We start from the raw sequence: 15426 nt of genomic DNA, 5'->3' as shown, positions 1-15426 counted from the left end.
TTCCACTTCTTATCCAGGCTTGGCCTCAATTCTTTTTTTAAATGTTTAAAGCAACCAAAAGAAGGAGTATTGGTTTTCAGTTTATGAACTAGGACTCTTCTCTTTTTTCAAAAGAAGCTGATAGGGCTGATGTTATTTTGTTTATTTCCATCTGATAGCTTTCAAATGGCATGTTTGAGGGCTGGCTTGTGCTTCCGTGAGGATCACATGCTGCTGTTGAGATACATGTGTGTAGAAGTGCCTCTGCTTGGCTCGGAGAATTCCTTTGTAGTTTTGACTCTGTAAAGTCCACCTTGGGGAAAGAGAAGTTAGTACATGGAGTGCTTTCATTGTCACCATGTAAAGCACTTGATCAGCATATGCTTGATGTGCCTGAACCATGATGTCCTTCCTTGTAGTGCACAGAACATTAGATATCACATCAATTGGGATGACAAAGGGTTTGCTTTGTTGAAACATGTCTAGTTCAAAGCACCCAGAAATCTTGACATTGATAGTTAAAACGGGGCTGCTGGGTAGGAACTTTTGAACTTTACTCCCTCTTCTTCCCTTTGCTGTAGACTTGCTGCCAAGTTCCATGGTTGCTGAGGACTTCCTCTGATGAAGTCCTGCACCCTTATTTTGGAAGATTCATGTAACTGTCTCCTGTAAGTTACTGAATTGGTAAACAGGTGGACCTTGAGACCTGTTTGTTTTGTGGGTTGACCCTCTGAGTTGTGGTTTTTGCGGGTCTGATAGACTGTCATGACTCACAGTAGATGAGGAGGGTGGTTTTCCATGCACAACAATAAGGTGAGCGACCACACAATTGAAGTGTAAGGAGCTCCTGCCACTTTGGAGTCCACATAGGCTCATATAAAGGGCTTGCTTAGTAAAGTAGCGCATGTTACATGCATCTAGATTACATCTTGAGGTTTTCATTTTCTGTTTAAAATTTCTTCTTTATCTGACTTTCTCAGTGTGTGTGATCAGAGTGGCATGGAATCCTTCCATGTCTTGCTAGAGAACATCGGTCCCACAGACGACAAGGTTTATGATTGACATTAGTCTTCTGAAAAGGATCTTTGAGCTGCACTTCCTTACGCCCTCCCCTCTCCCCAAACACACTGACTGCTCCTGTAAGGGATGAAGAGAAATATGCTTATGTCTATGCTGGCAAAAGACTCAAAACCATGAAATGTCCCAGTTTTTCTTAAGTGAACGGAGAGCATGGAGACTGGAAAGGAAATTGTTATTTCTACACAAGTGACCTGAAGATCAGATAATTTTTGTAAAGATGGAGGCCCTGAGGGGATATCCAGAGAGGAGTGATAAATCCATATGGATGGATTTTTACTTGTGCTAAATACAGAGAGAAGCTAGGGCTGTAAGGCAGGGAGAGGAATTTAAGGACTCTATTTCAAGAATTCAGGGGCCACCAAGTGTGCTTTTGCTCCAGAATAAATTTGCTTGTGGGCGGTTGCTGAGGGGACCCTCACAGCCTTTTTCAGGGTTATTTCTTGTTTTTAAGTCTAAAATGTGTAGTTAACTCATTCAAATACATGATTAAGCTGGGAGAATAGCCTTTCATCTGAATAGGAGGAGGCAGAAAAGATGAGCGTTCAAGGACTATTTGGAATAGGATCTGAGTGGTGGTTCTCATTGTTGGCTCACTATATTTTTCATGAGATTCCTAAAAATATAGCTAAGAATTAAGTTGAGCTGGGTAAAATGCAGGGTGAGATAAAACGTGAGTCAACAGACTTTGAGAAGTGGCAGAAAGTGAAGATTTATTGTATCTTGTCCCCCTTTCCTAAATTGCTGGCTGCAGCTTAATAGAAGGAAACAGTCTTTCCTTTTATAATCACTGTGAAACTTTTCTCCTTATAATGGAATGTAAATTAATATAAATAGTCCACAGCATATGATTTATATTTATCTGGTTTTACATTTCTTTCAACATTAAAACAAATTTCTTACATTATCTAGCAAGTTATTAATAGGTATTTTGTCGGAGGGTTCTCCTGGTCTTACTGAAACCTGACTGCCAAGGGACCACACTATGGGTGAGACTAGAACATTTTTTTGAGTTGTTTTTTTTTTGTGTGTGTGAGTAACAGAAAAATATGGCGTGGCTCTTGGGAAGAAGTTGCCTTTTGAGAACAAAGGCAGGGCAGAACTATCCAGTGCTTAAGGGCGTAGACTAAGTTGTGGTTTTGTAACTTACTAGGGAGTGACAGTGGGCAAATCCCCTACTGTCTCTTATATGGAATTAGGATATTGTGAGGTTGATGTGAGCTGATTATATGTAAAGAATTAAGAGCATAGTCCGTATTAGCAAATACTCAATAAATGGCAAATATTGTCATTATAACATTAATCATCATCATCGTTGTTGTCGTTGTCATGGTCTTAGGAGAGCCAGGTCAAATTGACTGAATCTGTGCTTTCATTTTGAGTTACCTATAAGAGTGATTTATTCATTATAGCTAGCTGGATGACCTTATGGGTGAATTTGATCACAATAAAGATAATGATCCCCAGGCCCTGGCTGGTTGGCTCAGCGGTAGAGCGTCGGCCTGGCGTGCGGGGGACCCAGGTTTGATTCCCGGCCAGGGCACATAGGAGAAGCGCCCATTTGCTTCTCCACCGCCCCCCCTCCTTCCTCTCTGTCTCTCTCTTCCCCTCCCACAGCCAAGGCTCCATTGGAGCAAAGATGGCCTGGGCGCTGGGGATGGCTCCTTGGCCTCTGCCCCAGGCGCTAGAGTGGCTCTGGTCTCGGCAGAGCGACCCCCTGGAGGGGCAGAGCATCACCCCCTGGTGGGCAGAGCATCGTCCCTGGTGGGCAGGCCGGGTGGATCCCAGTCGGGCACATGTGGGAGTCTGTCTGACTGTCTCTACCGGTTTCCAGCTTCAGAAAAATACAAAAAAAAAAAAAAATCCCCCAAATACAGATTATTTTATGAAATTGCTACAAAGAAACTATTAATTATAGTCAATATTGCTAACTTTACAAACTAATATATTAATGCAGTTTTTTTGTTAGCGTTAGTATCATTGAGAAACCTCTGAATCTCCTTGGTAAGTTTTGGTTTCAGACAAATAATTTTTTTTTTTAATTAAGTAAGAGGCAGGGAGGCAGACAGGATCCTTCATGAGCTTCAACTAGGATACCCACCTCCCCTGAAGGCCCCTACTGGGCGATGCTCTGCTGATTTGGGGCTGCTGCTCTGTTGCTCAGCAACTGAGCCATTCCAGCACCTGAGACGAGGCCATGGAGCCATTCTCGGTGCCTGGGGCTGACCTGCTTGAACCATTTCTGGCTGCAGGAAGGGAATGGGAGGGGGTAGGAAGGGTGGAGAGGCAGACAGTTGCTTCTGCTATGTGCCCTGACCAGGAATTGAACCCGGGACTTCCATAAGCCAGGCCGACGCTCTACTACTGAGCCAACTGGCCAGGGTAGACAAATGAAATTTAAGCAATATAATAAGGTGAGCAAAGAATATAGGAACCTAGAGAACTGGAAAAACTACTTCTAAATTTAAATGGCTGAGTGAACATCTTTGCTGAAACATTTTTCTTATATGACATCCCTCAGCTGGCTATGTTGATGTGTGGTATCCTTTCTGATGTCATAAATAACATTATCAACAAGACAGAAGCAATGATACTGAAGTAAATTCAACCAGCTACAAAACACATCCAAAAAACCACCAGGCTGCTATCTGTATGGGGAGGGCAGATGCATTGTCTAGGTGAATAGAACTAGGTCTCTAGTCTCTGTCTGCAATTATCAGGTGAACCAAGTTAGCCTGGAATTAGCATGCTATAATCTCTGGGCTGCTAGGGTTTCTACTGTGTGCGATAGGTACCTGTATACACGTTACAGCGGAAGTAGGAATGGTGATGGTAAGCTATAACAGAGGGGTGTCTTCCACATTGGCTCTAGTTTTTACTATCAGAGCCTGGACATTAGGTTTTGTTTATGGCTGACTGAATGATGAATGGAGACCCCTAACCAGCATATACCAACTGGTTTATGTAACTTGGGAGAGAGAGGATGGTTGATATTGAGAAAGGGCAGTCAAGAAGAGACCTCCAGAGAGCATATGGATACGAAATATTTTTCTGGTGAGAATCTTTTTTTTTTCTTCTTTTCCAAGTGACAGGAGGGGAACTAGAGAGACTGACTCCTGCATGCCCCCCAACTGGGATCCACTCAGCAATTTCACCTGGGGCTGATGCTCTGCCTATCTGGGGCCATGCTCACAACTGAGCTATTTTTAGCACCTAGTATGGAGGTTCCATAGAGCCATCCTCAGCACCAGGGCTGATGCACTTGGACCAGTCAAGCAGTGGCTGCAGGAAGGGAAGAGAGAGAAAGACAGATAGAGAAAGTGGAGGGATGGAGAAGCAGATGGTTGCTACTCCTGTGTGCCCTGACCGGGAATCAAACATGGGACTTCCACATGTAGGGCTGATGCTCTACCACTGAGCCAACCAGCCAGGGCCTCTGGTGACAATCTTAATGATAAAGATGTGTCGTAGAACTTAGGGGTTTGTCAGAAGGAATGAGATCAGAGTAAAAATAAAAATTTAAGAGATGTCAACTTTTATTTTAGTATATAAATTATAGTATTCCAAAATAAATTTTCTGTAGAATCATAGTTACTAACTGTACTGCAATTCTTTGTCTTAGGACCCAAACATTTTGTCATAATTTACATTGAGAAACTCTATGTTCTTTATATCCTAGGTTAAAACTGATTTCATATTAAATACTTTACTAAGTCATGAAATACCTATAGAGCAGTGGTTCTCTTTTTTTATTTTTTTTATTTTTTTATTTTTTAAATAATTTTATTTTTTTAATGGGGTGACATCAATAAATCAGGATACATATATTCAAAGATAACAAGTCCAGGGTATCTTGTCGTTCAATTATGATGCATACCCATCACCCAAAGTCAGATTGTCCTCTGTCACCTTCTATCTTGTTTTCTTTGTGCCCCTCCCCCTCCCCCTTTCCCTCTCCCATTCCCCCCTCCCCCCCGTAACCACCACACTCTTATCAATGTCTCTTAGTTTCACTTTTATGTCCCACCTACGTATGGAATAATGTAGTTCCTGGTTTTTTCTGATTTACTTATTTCGCTTCGTATCATGTTATCAAGATCCCACCATTTTGCTGTAAATGTTCCGATGTCATCATTTCTTATGGCTGAGTAGTATTCCATAGTGTATATGTGCCACATCTTCTTTATCCAGTCATCTATTGACGGGCTTTTTGGTTGTTTCCATGTCCTGGCCACTGTGAACAATGCTGCAATAAACATGGGGCTGCATGTGTCTTTACGTATCAATGTTTCTGAGTTTTTGGGGTATATACCCAGTAGAGGGATTGCTGGGTCATAAGGTAGTTCTATTTTCAGTTTTTTGAGGAACCACCATACTTTCTTCCATAATGGTTGTACTACTTTACATTCCCACCAACAGTGTATGAGGGTTCCTTTTTCTCCACAGCCTCTCCAACATTTGCTATTACCTGTCTTGCTAATAATAGCTAATCGAACAGGTGTGAGGTAGTATCTCATTGTAGAGCAGTGGTTCTCAACCTGTGGGTCAGGCGACCCCTGTGTTTTGGTCGTTCGACCCCCGCCGGGGTCGCGACCCACAGGTTGAGAACCGCTGCTATAGAGTATAAGGTGTGTTGTCCAGACTGGTCAGACCTCCGCCCATACTGGAAAACAAGGTAGTGATTTCCCTGAAAGACGTGGATGTGCCAGCTGCTATTGTGAATAAGTCTTAGGCAGGTAATACTGACTCAAGGTTAAAAATTTTTAGGTGATCACACAGTGTTATCTTCTTTTGTTTGGAACAATAAAAGTTAGCAAGGTTTTTTTTAATGTTCTTTATGGTAGAATTTTTATATTTATGCTTTTTTTGTTTCTGAAAAGTAAAGAATATTTAAACTTAAAAAAAAACTTAAAAAAATCCCAGCAGTCTAATAGTAGTTTTTTTAAAAAGGTGAGAAGAAAGTCAAGAGCTAGCACAATGCATGGCTTTAGAAATGAAAAGAAAGTCCGTCAAGACCTAACACAATGCATGGCTTTAGAAGTATACAGTGAGCACAAAAGAGTAGTAGGTCTGGAGAGCTCTTCCTTGAAATTGTGCTGCCATGCAACTCTGGCTAGAGATAACCTTTTTTTTTCTTTTAAGTTTCTTTATTGAAAGGAACTACAGCAGTGTTAAACTGCCACTTTATGAAAGGATCAAGACATTCTTTCCTTTGACTTTTTGTCTGTAAAGTATACTCTTTTAGGGATAGAAATGTACCCGTGTGGGCTTTGGGCTCTAGTGAGAACTTCATTAGGAAGGGGGAAACTCAGGAAGGGAGTCCATTGTACCTCAATTTGAATTAAACACTTGCCAAAGAACCTGAAGTAGGTATGAAGTTCATTGTCCCGTTGAGTGACAGACGGCTTCTACCAGTTCTTGTGGAGGGGATTAGCAGTTGAACAAATCTGCAAGGACAGTGTGAAGTTTTGTCAGATATACAATGACATTGCTTTTCACACTTCTCTTGACATTATATTGTTTAAATATCCACAGTTATCCTTTAATTTGGTTTTCTTTAATTCCTATTGGAAGGTAACTTTTGTATAGTCAATTCCTGTGTCTAGGTTTTTTTTGGTTATTGTTTTTCAATGGTAATATTCAAATTGGCATGTTAATAATCTATTTATTTTATGTTTTCTTTTTAAATTTAATATAGTTTCATAACCTACACAGTCTCCTTTTATTATTGGGTCTGTTAATGCAATAAAAATCATAATTAACCTTTTGTTTCCTTTTTTCTTTTTTTTTTCTTTTCTTTTTCTTTTCTTTTTTTTTTTAGGCTAAGAAATGGCATTTAAAAAGGCAGTGAAAGCGACTGTCCTTGCCGGAGGAGGTGCTCTTGCAACTGTTCTAGGCCTCTCTCAGTTTGCTCATTACAGAAGGAAGCAAGTAAGTAATGGGACTTGTATCTATTATACTATGAAACAAATTTGTTAAAGGATTGTGTATGGGGCGTGTGTATGACAATCAGCTTGATCTGAAAGACACTAATTTTGAATGCTGCCTTATGATTCTTGGGAACTATGTATCTGATTTTTAAAAAGTAAATTTCTTTATCAGAAAGTGTTATATAATTCAGCCTGTTTTGGCTTTGGGTTTTAAAGACTGCTTCATTTCTGAGTGCCAGGGTTTGTTCATTTAGCCTTTCCTTGTGTAATTCTCCCAAACGCCCGGGTACCTTCTACGTTCTTGCCAAGTGTTTGTCCTGTGAGAAGGCGGGCAGCTGAGGACAGAACTGGAAAAGAAAGAGACTATATACAAGTCCAACTTTGAATCTTGCTTTTGTTTCTTACAGGTTTTAGTTACTTATGTACTTTATATTTGGTAAAATTTTTATGTTGGAAAGCCATGAAAGTGAAATTGATATGAAGTTTTCAAATAATTTAAGGTGTTCAGTTTATTTTCATTTTATTTTTTCCCCCTTTGGAGAGAAAAGTCACTACAACTATGCTGTCCCATAATTCAGATTGATGCCAGGAAGTCAGTGTGGTGGCGGTCCTGCTTTCCCAGGCCTATAGTGCTGGCAGCCATCTCTGTCAGTGTGTGTCTCCTGGGACTGAAGGGCATTTTGTGATGCCAGCTGGGCGGTACAGTCCTGAAACAGAGGTGGAGGTGAAGGAATCTGGGGTTCTATTTGTAGCTGGCTTATCTGTGAACACTCATCTTGTACATTTTCTGTGAAAACCTTTAGCCATGGTTGTTGAGCAGTGGTTGTATTTGTTGCTTGGGCTACAGCAGGTGGAGCCAGCCACTTGATGGAGTCCCATGTTCTGACTGGGAAATACCACTTTAAAAACATATATTGGGAAGATTCAATTTGCTGGCTTATAGGTTTTTTTTAAAAAAATCTTACTATTGGTGCTTCCTTCTGAAGATGGACGATATCGAACAGGTTAAATAAGTCTTTTTCATTCTTAACTGTGAGCACAGTACCTTAAGATTTCCCCAGGTGTACATGTTGCAGGCACTATTAATTAACTAGTTGAAACTTATCTTTGCCCATTGATATTTTTTGATGCACTCCTTTTAAAATTCTTTTAAAATTTGTTGATTTTTTTAGAGAGGCAGAGAAAGAGAGGGAGAAGAGAGAGAGAGAGAGAGAGAGAGAGAGAAACATCAATCTGTTCTACTTATTCATGTATTTGTTGGTTGATTCTTGTATGTGCCCTGACAAGGGATCAAACCCACAACCTTGGCTCATTGGGACGGTGCTCTAACCAACTGAGCTATCTGGCCAGTGCTGATGTACAATTTCTTTTAAAATGTTGTCTTGGTTCCTTAAAAGTAAGTGTGAAAAGATGTTCTTCTGCTGAGGCTATTTCAGAAATGCAATTTTGTTTGAGACTTGGGCTCTAATGGATTGAATTACTCCTGCCATCTTTAACAGTACTATCCGTAATGACACTGGAAAATGCCAGTGTCACAGGTAATGACATTTAATATGGTAAGTTGTTACTAAATCTGTACATGGTTTATGACTGTTAGCCACAGGAAGCATGTTCTACCTCAGAGTTTATAACTTAACTTTGTACCAGGGTAATGCTAGTATTTTTTTTTTTAATATTTGATTTCTCTTTAGTCTCAGAGAATAGAATAAACAGTTGATACTGTCTCAGTAAATCCAGTTAGGGGTGAATTTTAGTTAGGAAAATCAAGGCAAACAAAGGTCTGTTGATTTCTGGGACATTTTGTCATTTCCTCCTTTCTACATTAGACATCCTGACCACCCTAATAGCCAAAATGAAACAGATACCAGCAGTTCGAGTCATTTATAATTTTAAGCTGACAAGTGTTTTTGAGAAAAATCACCATAGGCATATTCAATCAATGAGTTGCATAAGATATGCATCCAAGTGTGTGCATTTTTTGTGTGGTGATTCCTGTCCCTGTAAGCAACTGCCATGAGCGTATTTTGGGAAGCAGGTTGAGATGTAGCCATAAGGATTGGCAAATAAAAAAACAGGAGAGGTGAGAGGGAAAGAAGACCAACTCATTTGAGCCATTGACATAAAATGACCACAGGCCTCAGCTGTCCTCTCTCAGAAAATATCTGCCAGTCACATTTATTCTAGGGGGAAAATTTTTCCTGACTTCAATAGTCAAGAATCTACCCCTTGATACATATTATTTGGCTGAATTTTGTAGAAGTGTGGCCTTAAATGTGACTAGGTGTGCTTTTTTTTTTTTTTTTTTTACAGAGCAATACTTTATAGTATTGGCTTGTATTTATATATATATTTTCCCTCAGTTTTCTATAAGAGGATCCAACTGATATGCTCTTCTCCTTTAAGAACAAATTGGGGGTGAAATCTCAAGATGATGCTTGTGTGAGAAAACCATCTCTTGACTTGAAGTTGAGGCACATTTTGGTGGCATTTCTATACCTGCAGTTCTGTCTCCCTTGACCCATAGCTTGTGCTCATTTGATATTCCCTGTATAAAGCGTCCTTCCTAGAATACAGACAGAGGCTGGGTTGTAAATACTAATGGGTTGATTCTAAAACTTGATCAATTGCTAAAGCACATTTTGTGATGGGACAGTTCTGTAAGTGTTTAGGCCCCAAGTTAATTAATTTAGCTTATATTTGCAAGGGAAAGAATAGAAGGATGACTATCACATATACTTTTTTTGATTAGTTAAATAGAAAACAGTGAAACTGAATAAATTGTGGTTCACTTGCATTTTAACCAGTTGCTTGAGGAAATAGAGACATTTCTGGAGATGCTGGCAATTCTGGGGGCAGGTTAGGGGCTCGGGTGATAGCAATGAATTTTTGGTCTCACTTTACTCTGTAGTATGGCTTTCCTTTATACAAGCACATTGTTTCCATTTATATTATGTTTTTCAATGGTGAGTAGTAGTATTCACTGTTGACCCAAGTGAAGCCTAAAGATTTTTTATTTTATTTTTTTGATATAAATGAAACCAGATTTAGAAGGGATGGAGATCATGGCCTAAGGAGAGAGCTGTTGTTATTATTATCATATTTTCTTTTGTAGTTAGGCAAACCAAACCTTCACATCCAGTGAGGAAGCTGGTCGGGAAAAGAAGATGAATATTGGCTGACCTTTAACCTTGTCCACCTGCGGGGGAGGAGGTGTGTGGCCACAGTGCACACCCCTTCTAGGCCCCCTTTGCTTACGCATGTAGGGTTTTTTGAGTGGTCTTGAAGAGGCTTTCCATTCATTTATTTGCCCCCTTCTTTTTTTTTTCTCACCCACAAGTAGGTGACTAAGTTTCCACAAAGGCTTCTTGACTTCTCTCCCCAGACCACCCATATGTCAAGGGACAGGAGGCTGAGTAGTAGGATATCTGACTCTATCCTAAGTCCCACCAGCAACTTAGCAAGCAAACAACTTCTGCAGTGGGTGCACATTTTCCCTAGCGAGGTACTTGTCACTTCCTAGTTAGCATGTCTCTTTAAATGTAAACTTTTAATAGGAAGAAACTTAGAAGATATCTATCTAATCTCCCTCTCAGGACAGGATGTTCTTCTTGTGATTTCTTAATATCTAGTGAAAGAGAAGCGTTATTTCATGGGAGACCCTTTTTCCTACTTCCACGCGGATAGGAGAGTGGAGTAGATGAAGAGGGGAGTTTAAATTACGAGAGGTGGCCTGGGGTATTTTTAAGCTAGTAAACAACGTTGACAAAGGGCTGAGTGAAGAGTGTCACAGTCAGAGCTGTGAGGCTTCCTTAGGGGGCGTGGGGATTCCTCAGGGAGGTGGGCTGCCGGGAGGGGCAAAGCTGGGCTGGGAGTGCAGAGAGTCAGCTGAGGACTCTGAGACTCCTGTCTTTTTGTAATAGACCTACGGTATTTTTTAAAAATTAAAAAATAAATACAAGTTAACATTTACTTCACACCTTTTAGTTCCTAACTGGAAACATTGGTGTGATAGTGTGGGTTTCTTTTTAGCCGCCGTGGTCTGGTTGATATAACACAGAACTATGTAGTCTGAGGGTGGGGCCTCGCACCTAGCACATGCTGGCTTCGCTCCTTCCATTACCCCCTGAAGGGGTAGTGGGCTTGGTGAACCAGCTCGGAGGTTCTCAAACCTGAGAACCACGGAGCTTTCTCAAAGTCTGGATGGGAAAGTCTTTTTTTTCCCCTGCACCAGACATAGGGAGTGGAGTTCAGAGTGGGAAAACAAGGTTTCTTTTCAGTGTGATAACTGATATTCTTAGGATCAAGGAACTAAGACATTCCATTGATCAATATGTTATTCCTGAGCAACATAACAACAAGAACAAGAGCGTGATCTTTGAAGCAGTCTTTGCAGGCTGCCGGTTCTAACACCTAGCTCTGTTCGGGAACTAGGCGACTATGGGCAAATTTCTTAAATTCTGTCAGTCTCTTAAATTCTCTCAGTCTCTGTAAAATGAGAAGAATAGTACAGTAAGTCTTCGATAGGGTTCTGTGACTTTAAACAAAATGATATATATAAATTGGAAGCCAATTTCACCATAGGCTAATTGTTATAAATAAGAGTTAAGTTCCTGTGAATGGATCTTGAGAGTCTCATGCTAAGTGAAATAAGTCAGATGGAAACGGACAAGAACCACATGCTTTCATTCATATGTGGGATATTAAAAGAAAGCAACAAACAAAACAAACTCATAGCAGCAGACAACAGCATGAAGGTTACCAGAGGGAAAGAAGGGTTGGGGGTGGTTGCAGAGGATAAAAGGGGTCAAATATATAGTGACAAAAAGAGACTAGACTTTGGGTATTGAGCATACAGTGCAATATACAGATGATGTATTATAGAATTGTACAACTTGAAACTTATGTTATTAACCAGTGTCACCCCAATAAATTTATTTTTTAAGAGTTAAGTTCCTATGGTATCTCATCAAAGTTATAATAAAATGACATTGTTTGAGAAACTGGTGTCCTTCCCTTATAATATTGTAGAAGAGCAGTAATGCTTGGAAGAGTTTCTGGAATACAGTAAGCTTTTAAAAACCATTAGCTACTATTAGATTCCCAGGTGTTATGAATATAAAGTGTAGTTATAGTTGAAAGTTGTTCTTTTCCCTGAGGATTCTTACATTCAGGGACACCTTGTTAAGACTTTGAGGTTAGCCCTGGTCAGATAGCTCAGTTGGTTAAAGCATCATCTCAATACACCAAGGTTGTGGGTTCAGTTCCTGGTGAGGGCATATACAGGAAGCAACCAATGAATGCAAAAACTGAGTAGAACAACAAATCAATGTTTTGCTCTCTCTCTTTCTCAAATTAATCAATAAATTAAAAAATAAAAAAAGACGGTGAGGTTATTAGCAAAGGGTATGTCCATCACCTGAGGTTGTAGAAGAATAGCTAGAAGATAGTTATATAAACACTCTTCTGTTTTCTCTTCTCCTTGCTTTCTGATCTGAAGATGAGCTAATAGCAAGATGGACAGTCCCAGTTATTGACTTAAACTCTTTTCCTGTTGTAATAAATTTCTTGAAGTTTCCACTGTTGTTTTTTTTCCTCTTTAGGCTTATATGAGTTATGGCAGACTTGATTTATATTGGCTGATATGTTCCTAAAAAGTTATGTGAATATAGTCTTTTTGATAAATTAGTTACTATATAGTACAATGCTATTTATTAGAATTCTTTGGTGAAACATTTGAAAAACAAATAATACTAAAAAAAAAAGCTCTAACATTTTTTGTTAAACCAGAATTTTCATATAGCATTTTAGCTTGAAATACACTTAACTTATTTTTTCCTAAAGTCAGTGTTGTAGTAATAGCTGTTAATGATGGGATCTTTATGCTTTGCAAAGTAGTGTCTCACTTTGTAAGATACAGCAATTCACTATACTTTGAGTGGCTTACTAAATACTATAGTCCACTTGGCTCTGTGTATTGATTAACGGAACATGGAAAAAAATGATAGTGGCGATGTGTTATGTGAGTTGAATTATATATAGGTAAGCCTATTCTACCTTTGTTGTTAATACCAAAACCTATGAAGAAAAACATTTATGCTAATGAGAGGCCAAGTAATACACGAATCATTAAAATATATAGGAATTTTGAGAGTATTGTTTTAGAAATGCATGAGTAATTAAAATATATAGTAATTTTGAGGACATTGTTTTAATTTCAGTCTCTTCCTCTCAATACATTATTTGTAAGAGTATAATAAATCAGGGCCTTTTGGTTGGTATCACCAGTGACTCAAAATTCAAAATGTTGACAAAACAACAAAGATAGAATGATCATATCTAGTCAAAGTAAGATGTACTTTGGGCTTTATTTTAATGGATATTCAGATGAAAAGATATTTAACTTCCTAAATGTCTTTTATTCAAGTGTGGCTAGGTTTTCATGAGCTTGTTATTGTGCATAGGTTATGAACGTTTTTAGAATTCTAGTTTCTTCATGAGGTAAGGATAATGTCACTTGACTCTGAGACTCTTTCCGCTGCCAAACACTTAAGTCGGTCAGTATATGGAAGTCAGTGATCACAGAACATAGTAGGTCTTTAGTGTCTACTGTACTTCTTTCCCTTTCCATGATATAGGATAAGAAAATTTGAAATAAATCAGCCTTGGTAGGCATAATAAAAAAAAGACATACCAGATTTCTTTAAATAATTGAGCTTTCGGTTGACATAATGTTGCTTATATTAACTGCTGAACAGAAACTGACTGATGTTAGAGAAACATGAAGTTCAGATGAATAATGATAGAAGAGAAACCAAAATCATAAGCACAACACAGAATGCTGGTGAGGATGTGGAACCATAGGGACTCTCTTTTATTGCAGGTGGGGATATAAAATATTTGGTAGTTTCTTACAAAACTAAACATATCAACTTGCACGTGGTTGTTTATAGCTGCTTTATATATAATTACCAAAACTTGGAAGCAACCAAGATGTCCTTCAGTAGGTGAATGGATAAATAAACTGTTGGTACATCCGGGCAGTGGAATATTATTCAGCGCTAAAAAGAAATGAGTTATCAAGCCATGAAAAGACATGGAAGAACCTGAAATGCATATTATTAAGTGAAAAAAGTACTGTGGAAAGGCTGCTACTGTGTGATTATAACTACATGACATCTGGAGACAGTAAAAACATCAGTGGCTGCCAGGGATGTGTTGGGGAGATAACGGGCAGATCACAGAGGATTTTTAGGGCAATGAAACCACTCTGTATGATATCATAATGATGAATATATGTATTTATATTTGGCAAAACCCTCGGAATATACACCACCAAGTGTGAACCCTTAAATTATCAACTTCAGGTGATTATGAGGTGTCAGTATAGGTTTATTCTTAGTAAAAAATGTGCCACTCTGGTCAGGGATGTTGATAGTGGGGAGGCTATGCTTATGTGGGGCAAGAGGCATATGAGAAATCCCTGGATTTTCTTCTCAATTTTGTTGTAAACCTAAAACTTCTCTATAAAAATGTAGGTTCATATATATATATACTTTTTTTAAGTGAGAGGAAGGAAGGTAGTGAGATCAACTCCCACAAGTGCCCCAACCAGGATTTACCCGGCAACCCCATCTGGGGCCAATGCTCAAGTGAAAAAGCTATCCTCAGTGCCCGAAGCCGATGTTCAGACCAACTGAGCCACTGTATGCTAGAAGGGAAGAGGGGAAAAAGAGGGAGGGGGGGAGAAGCAGATGGTTGCTTCTTATCTGTGCCCTCATTGGTAATCAAACCCAGGACATCTATATGTTGGGCCAATACTCTATCCACTGAGCCACTGTCCAGGGCTAACTATATATTTTTGAACACACTTAATATCTTTAAGAATTTAACCTCACCTGACCAGGCAGTGGCACAGTGGATAGAGAGTCAGACTGGGATGCAGAGGACCCAGGTTCGAAACCCTGAGATTGCTGGCTTGAGTGTGGGCTCACCGGCTTGAGCATGGGATTGCTGGCTTGAGCGTGGGATCATAGACATAGACCCATGGTCACTGGCTTGAGCCCAAAGGTCACTGGCTTGAAGCCCAGGGTCGCTCACTTGAGCAAGGGGTCACTCGCTCTGCTGTAGCCCCCCCCCCCAGTCAAGGCACATATGAGAAAGCAATCAATGAACTAAGGTGCCACAATGAAGAACTGATGCTTTTCATCTCTCTCCCTTCCTGTCTGTCCCTCTCTGTGTCTGTTTCTCTCTGTCTCTGTCACACATAGAAAGAGTTCAATCTCATACCCTGGCCAGATAGCATGGTTAGTTAGACCCTCATCCTTAAGTATGGAGGTTGCCAGTTTGATCCCTGGTCAGGGCACATACAGGAACAGATCGATGTTCCTCTCTCTCTCTCTCTCTCTCTCTCTCTCTCTCTCACTCACTAAAACCAATAAAT

The 15426-nt window shown here is 39.7% G+C and overlaps 1 protein-coding gene across 2 annotated transcripts in view; it reads left to right on the top strand.

The window, feature by feature from the left end:
* GPD2 (glycerol-3-phosphate dehydrogenase 2) overlaps positions 1-15426 on the top strand; it is a 163653-nt gene that overhangs the window by 31028 nt on the left and 117199 nt on the right. For both annotated transcript variants that reach the window (XM_066279488.1, XM_066279487.1), the window contains exon 2: positions 6878-6987. In XM_066279488.1, the coding sequence (XP_066135585.1) occupies positions 6886-6987 (102 nt within the window). In that variant the 5' untranslated portion in view covers positions 6878-6885. The remainder of the gene's footprint in view (positions 1-6877; positions 6988-15426) is intronic.

This window comes from Saccopteryx bilineata, chromosome 5 (assembly GCF_036850765.1).
Source record: "Saccopteryx bilineata isolate mSacBil1 chromosome 5, mSacBil1_pri_phased_curated, whole genome shotgun sequence".
NCBI lineage: Eukaryota > Metazoa > Chordata > Mammalia > Chiroptera > Emballonuridae > Saccopteryx > Saccopteryx bilineata.
This window is presented reverse-complemented; position numbering and strand designations above follow the sequence as displayed.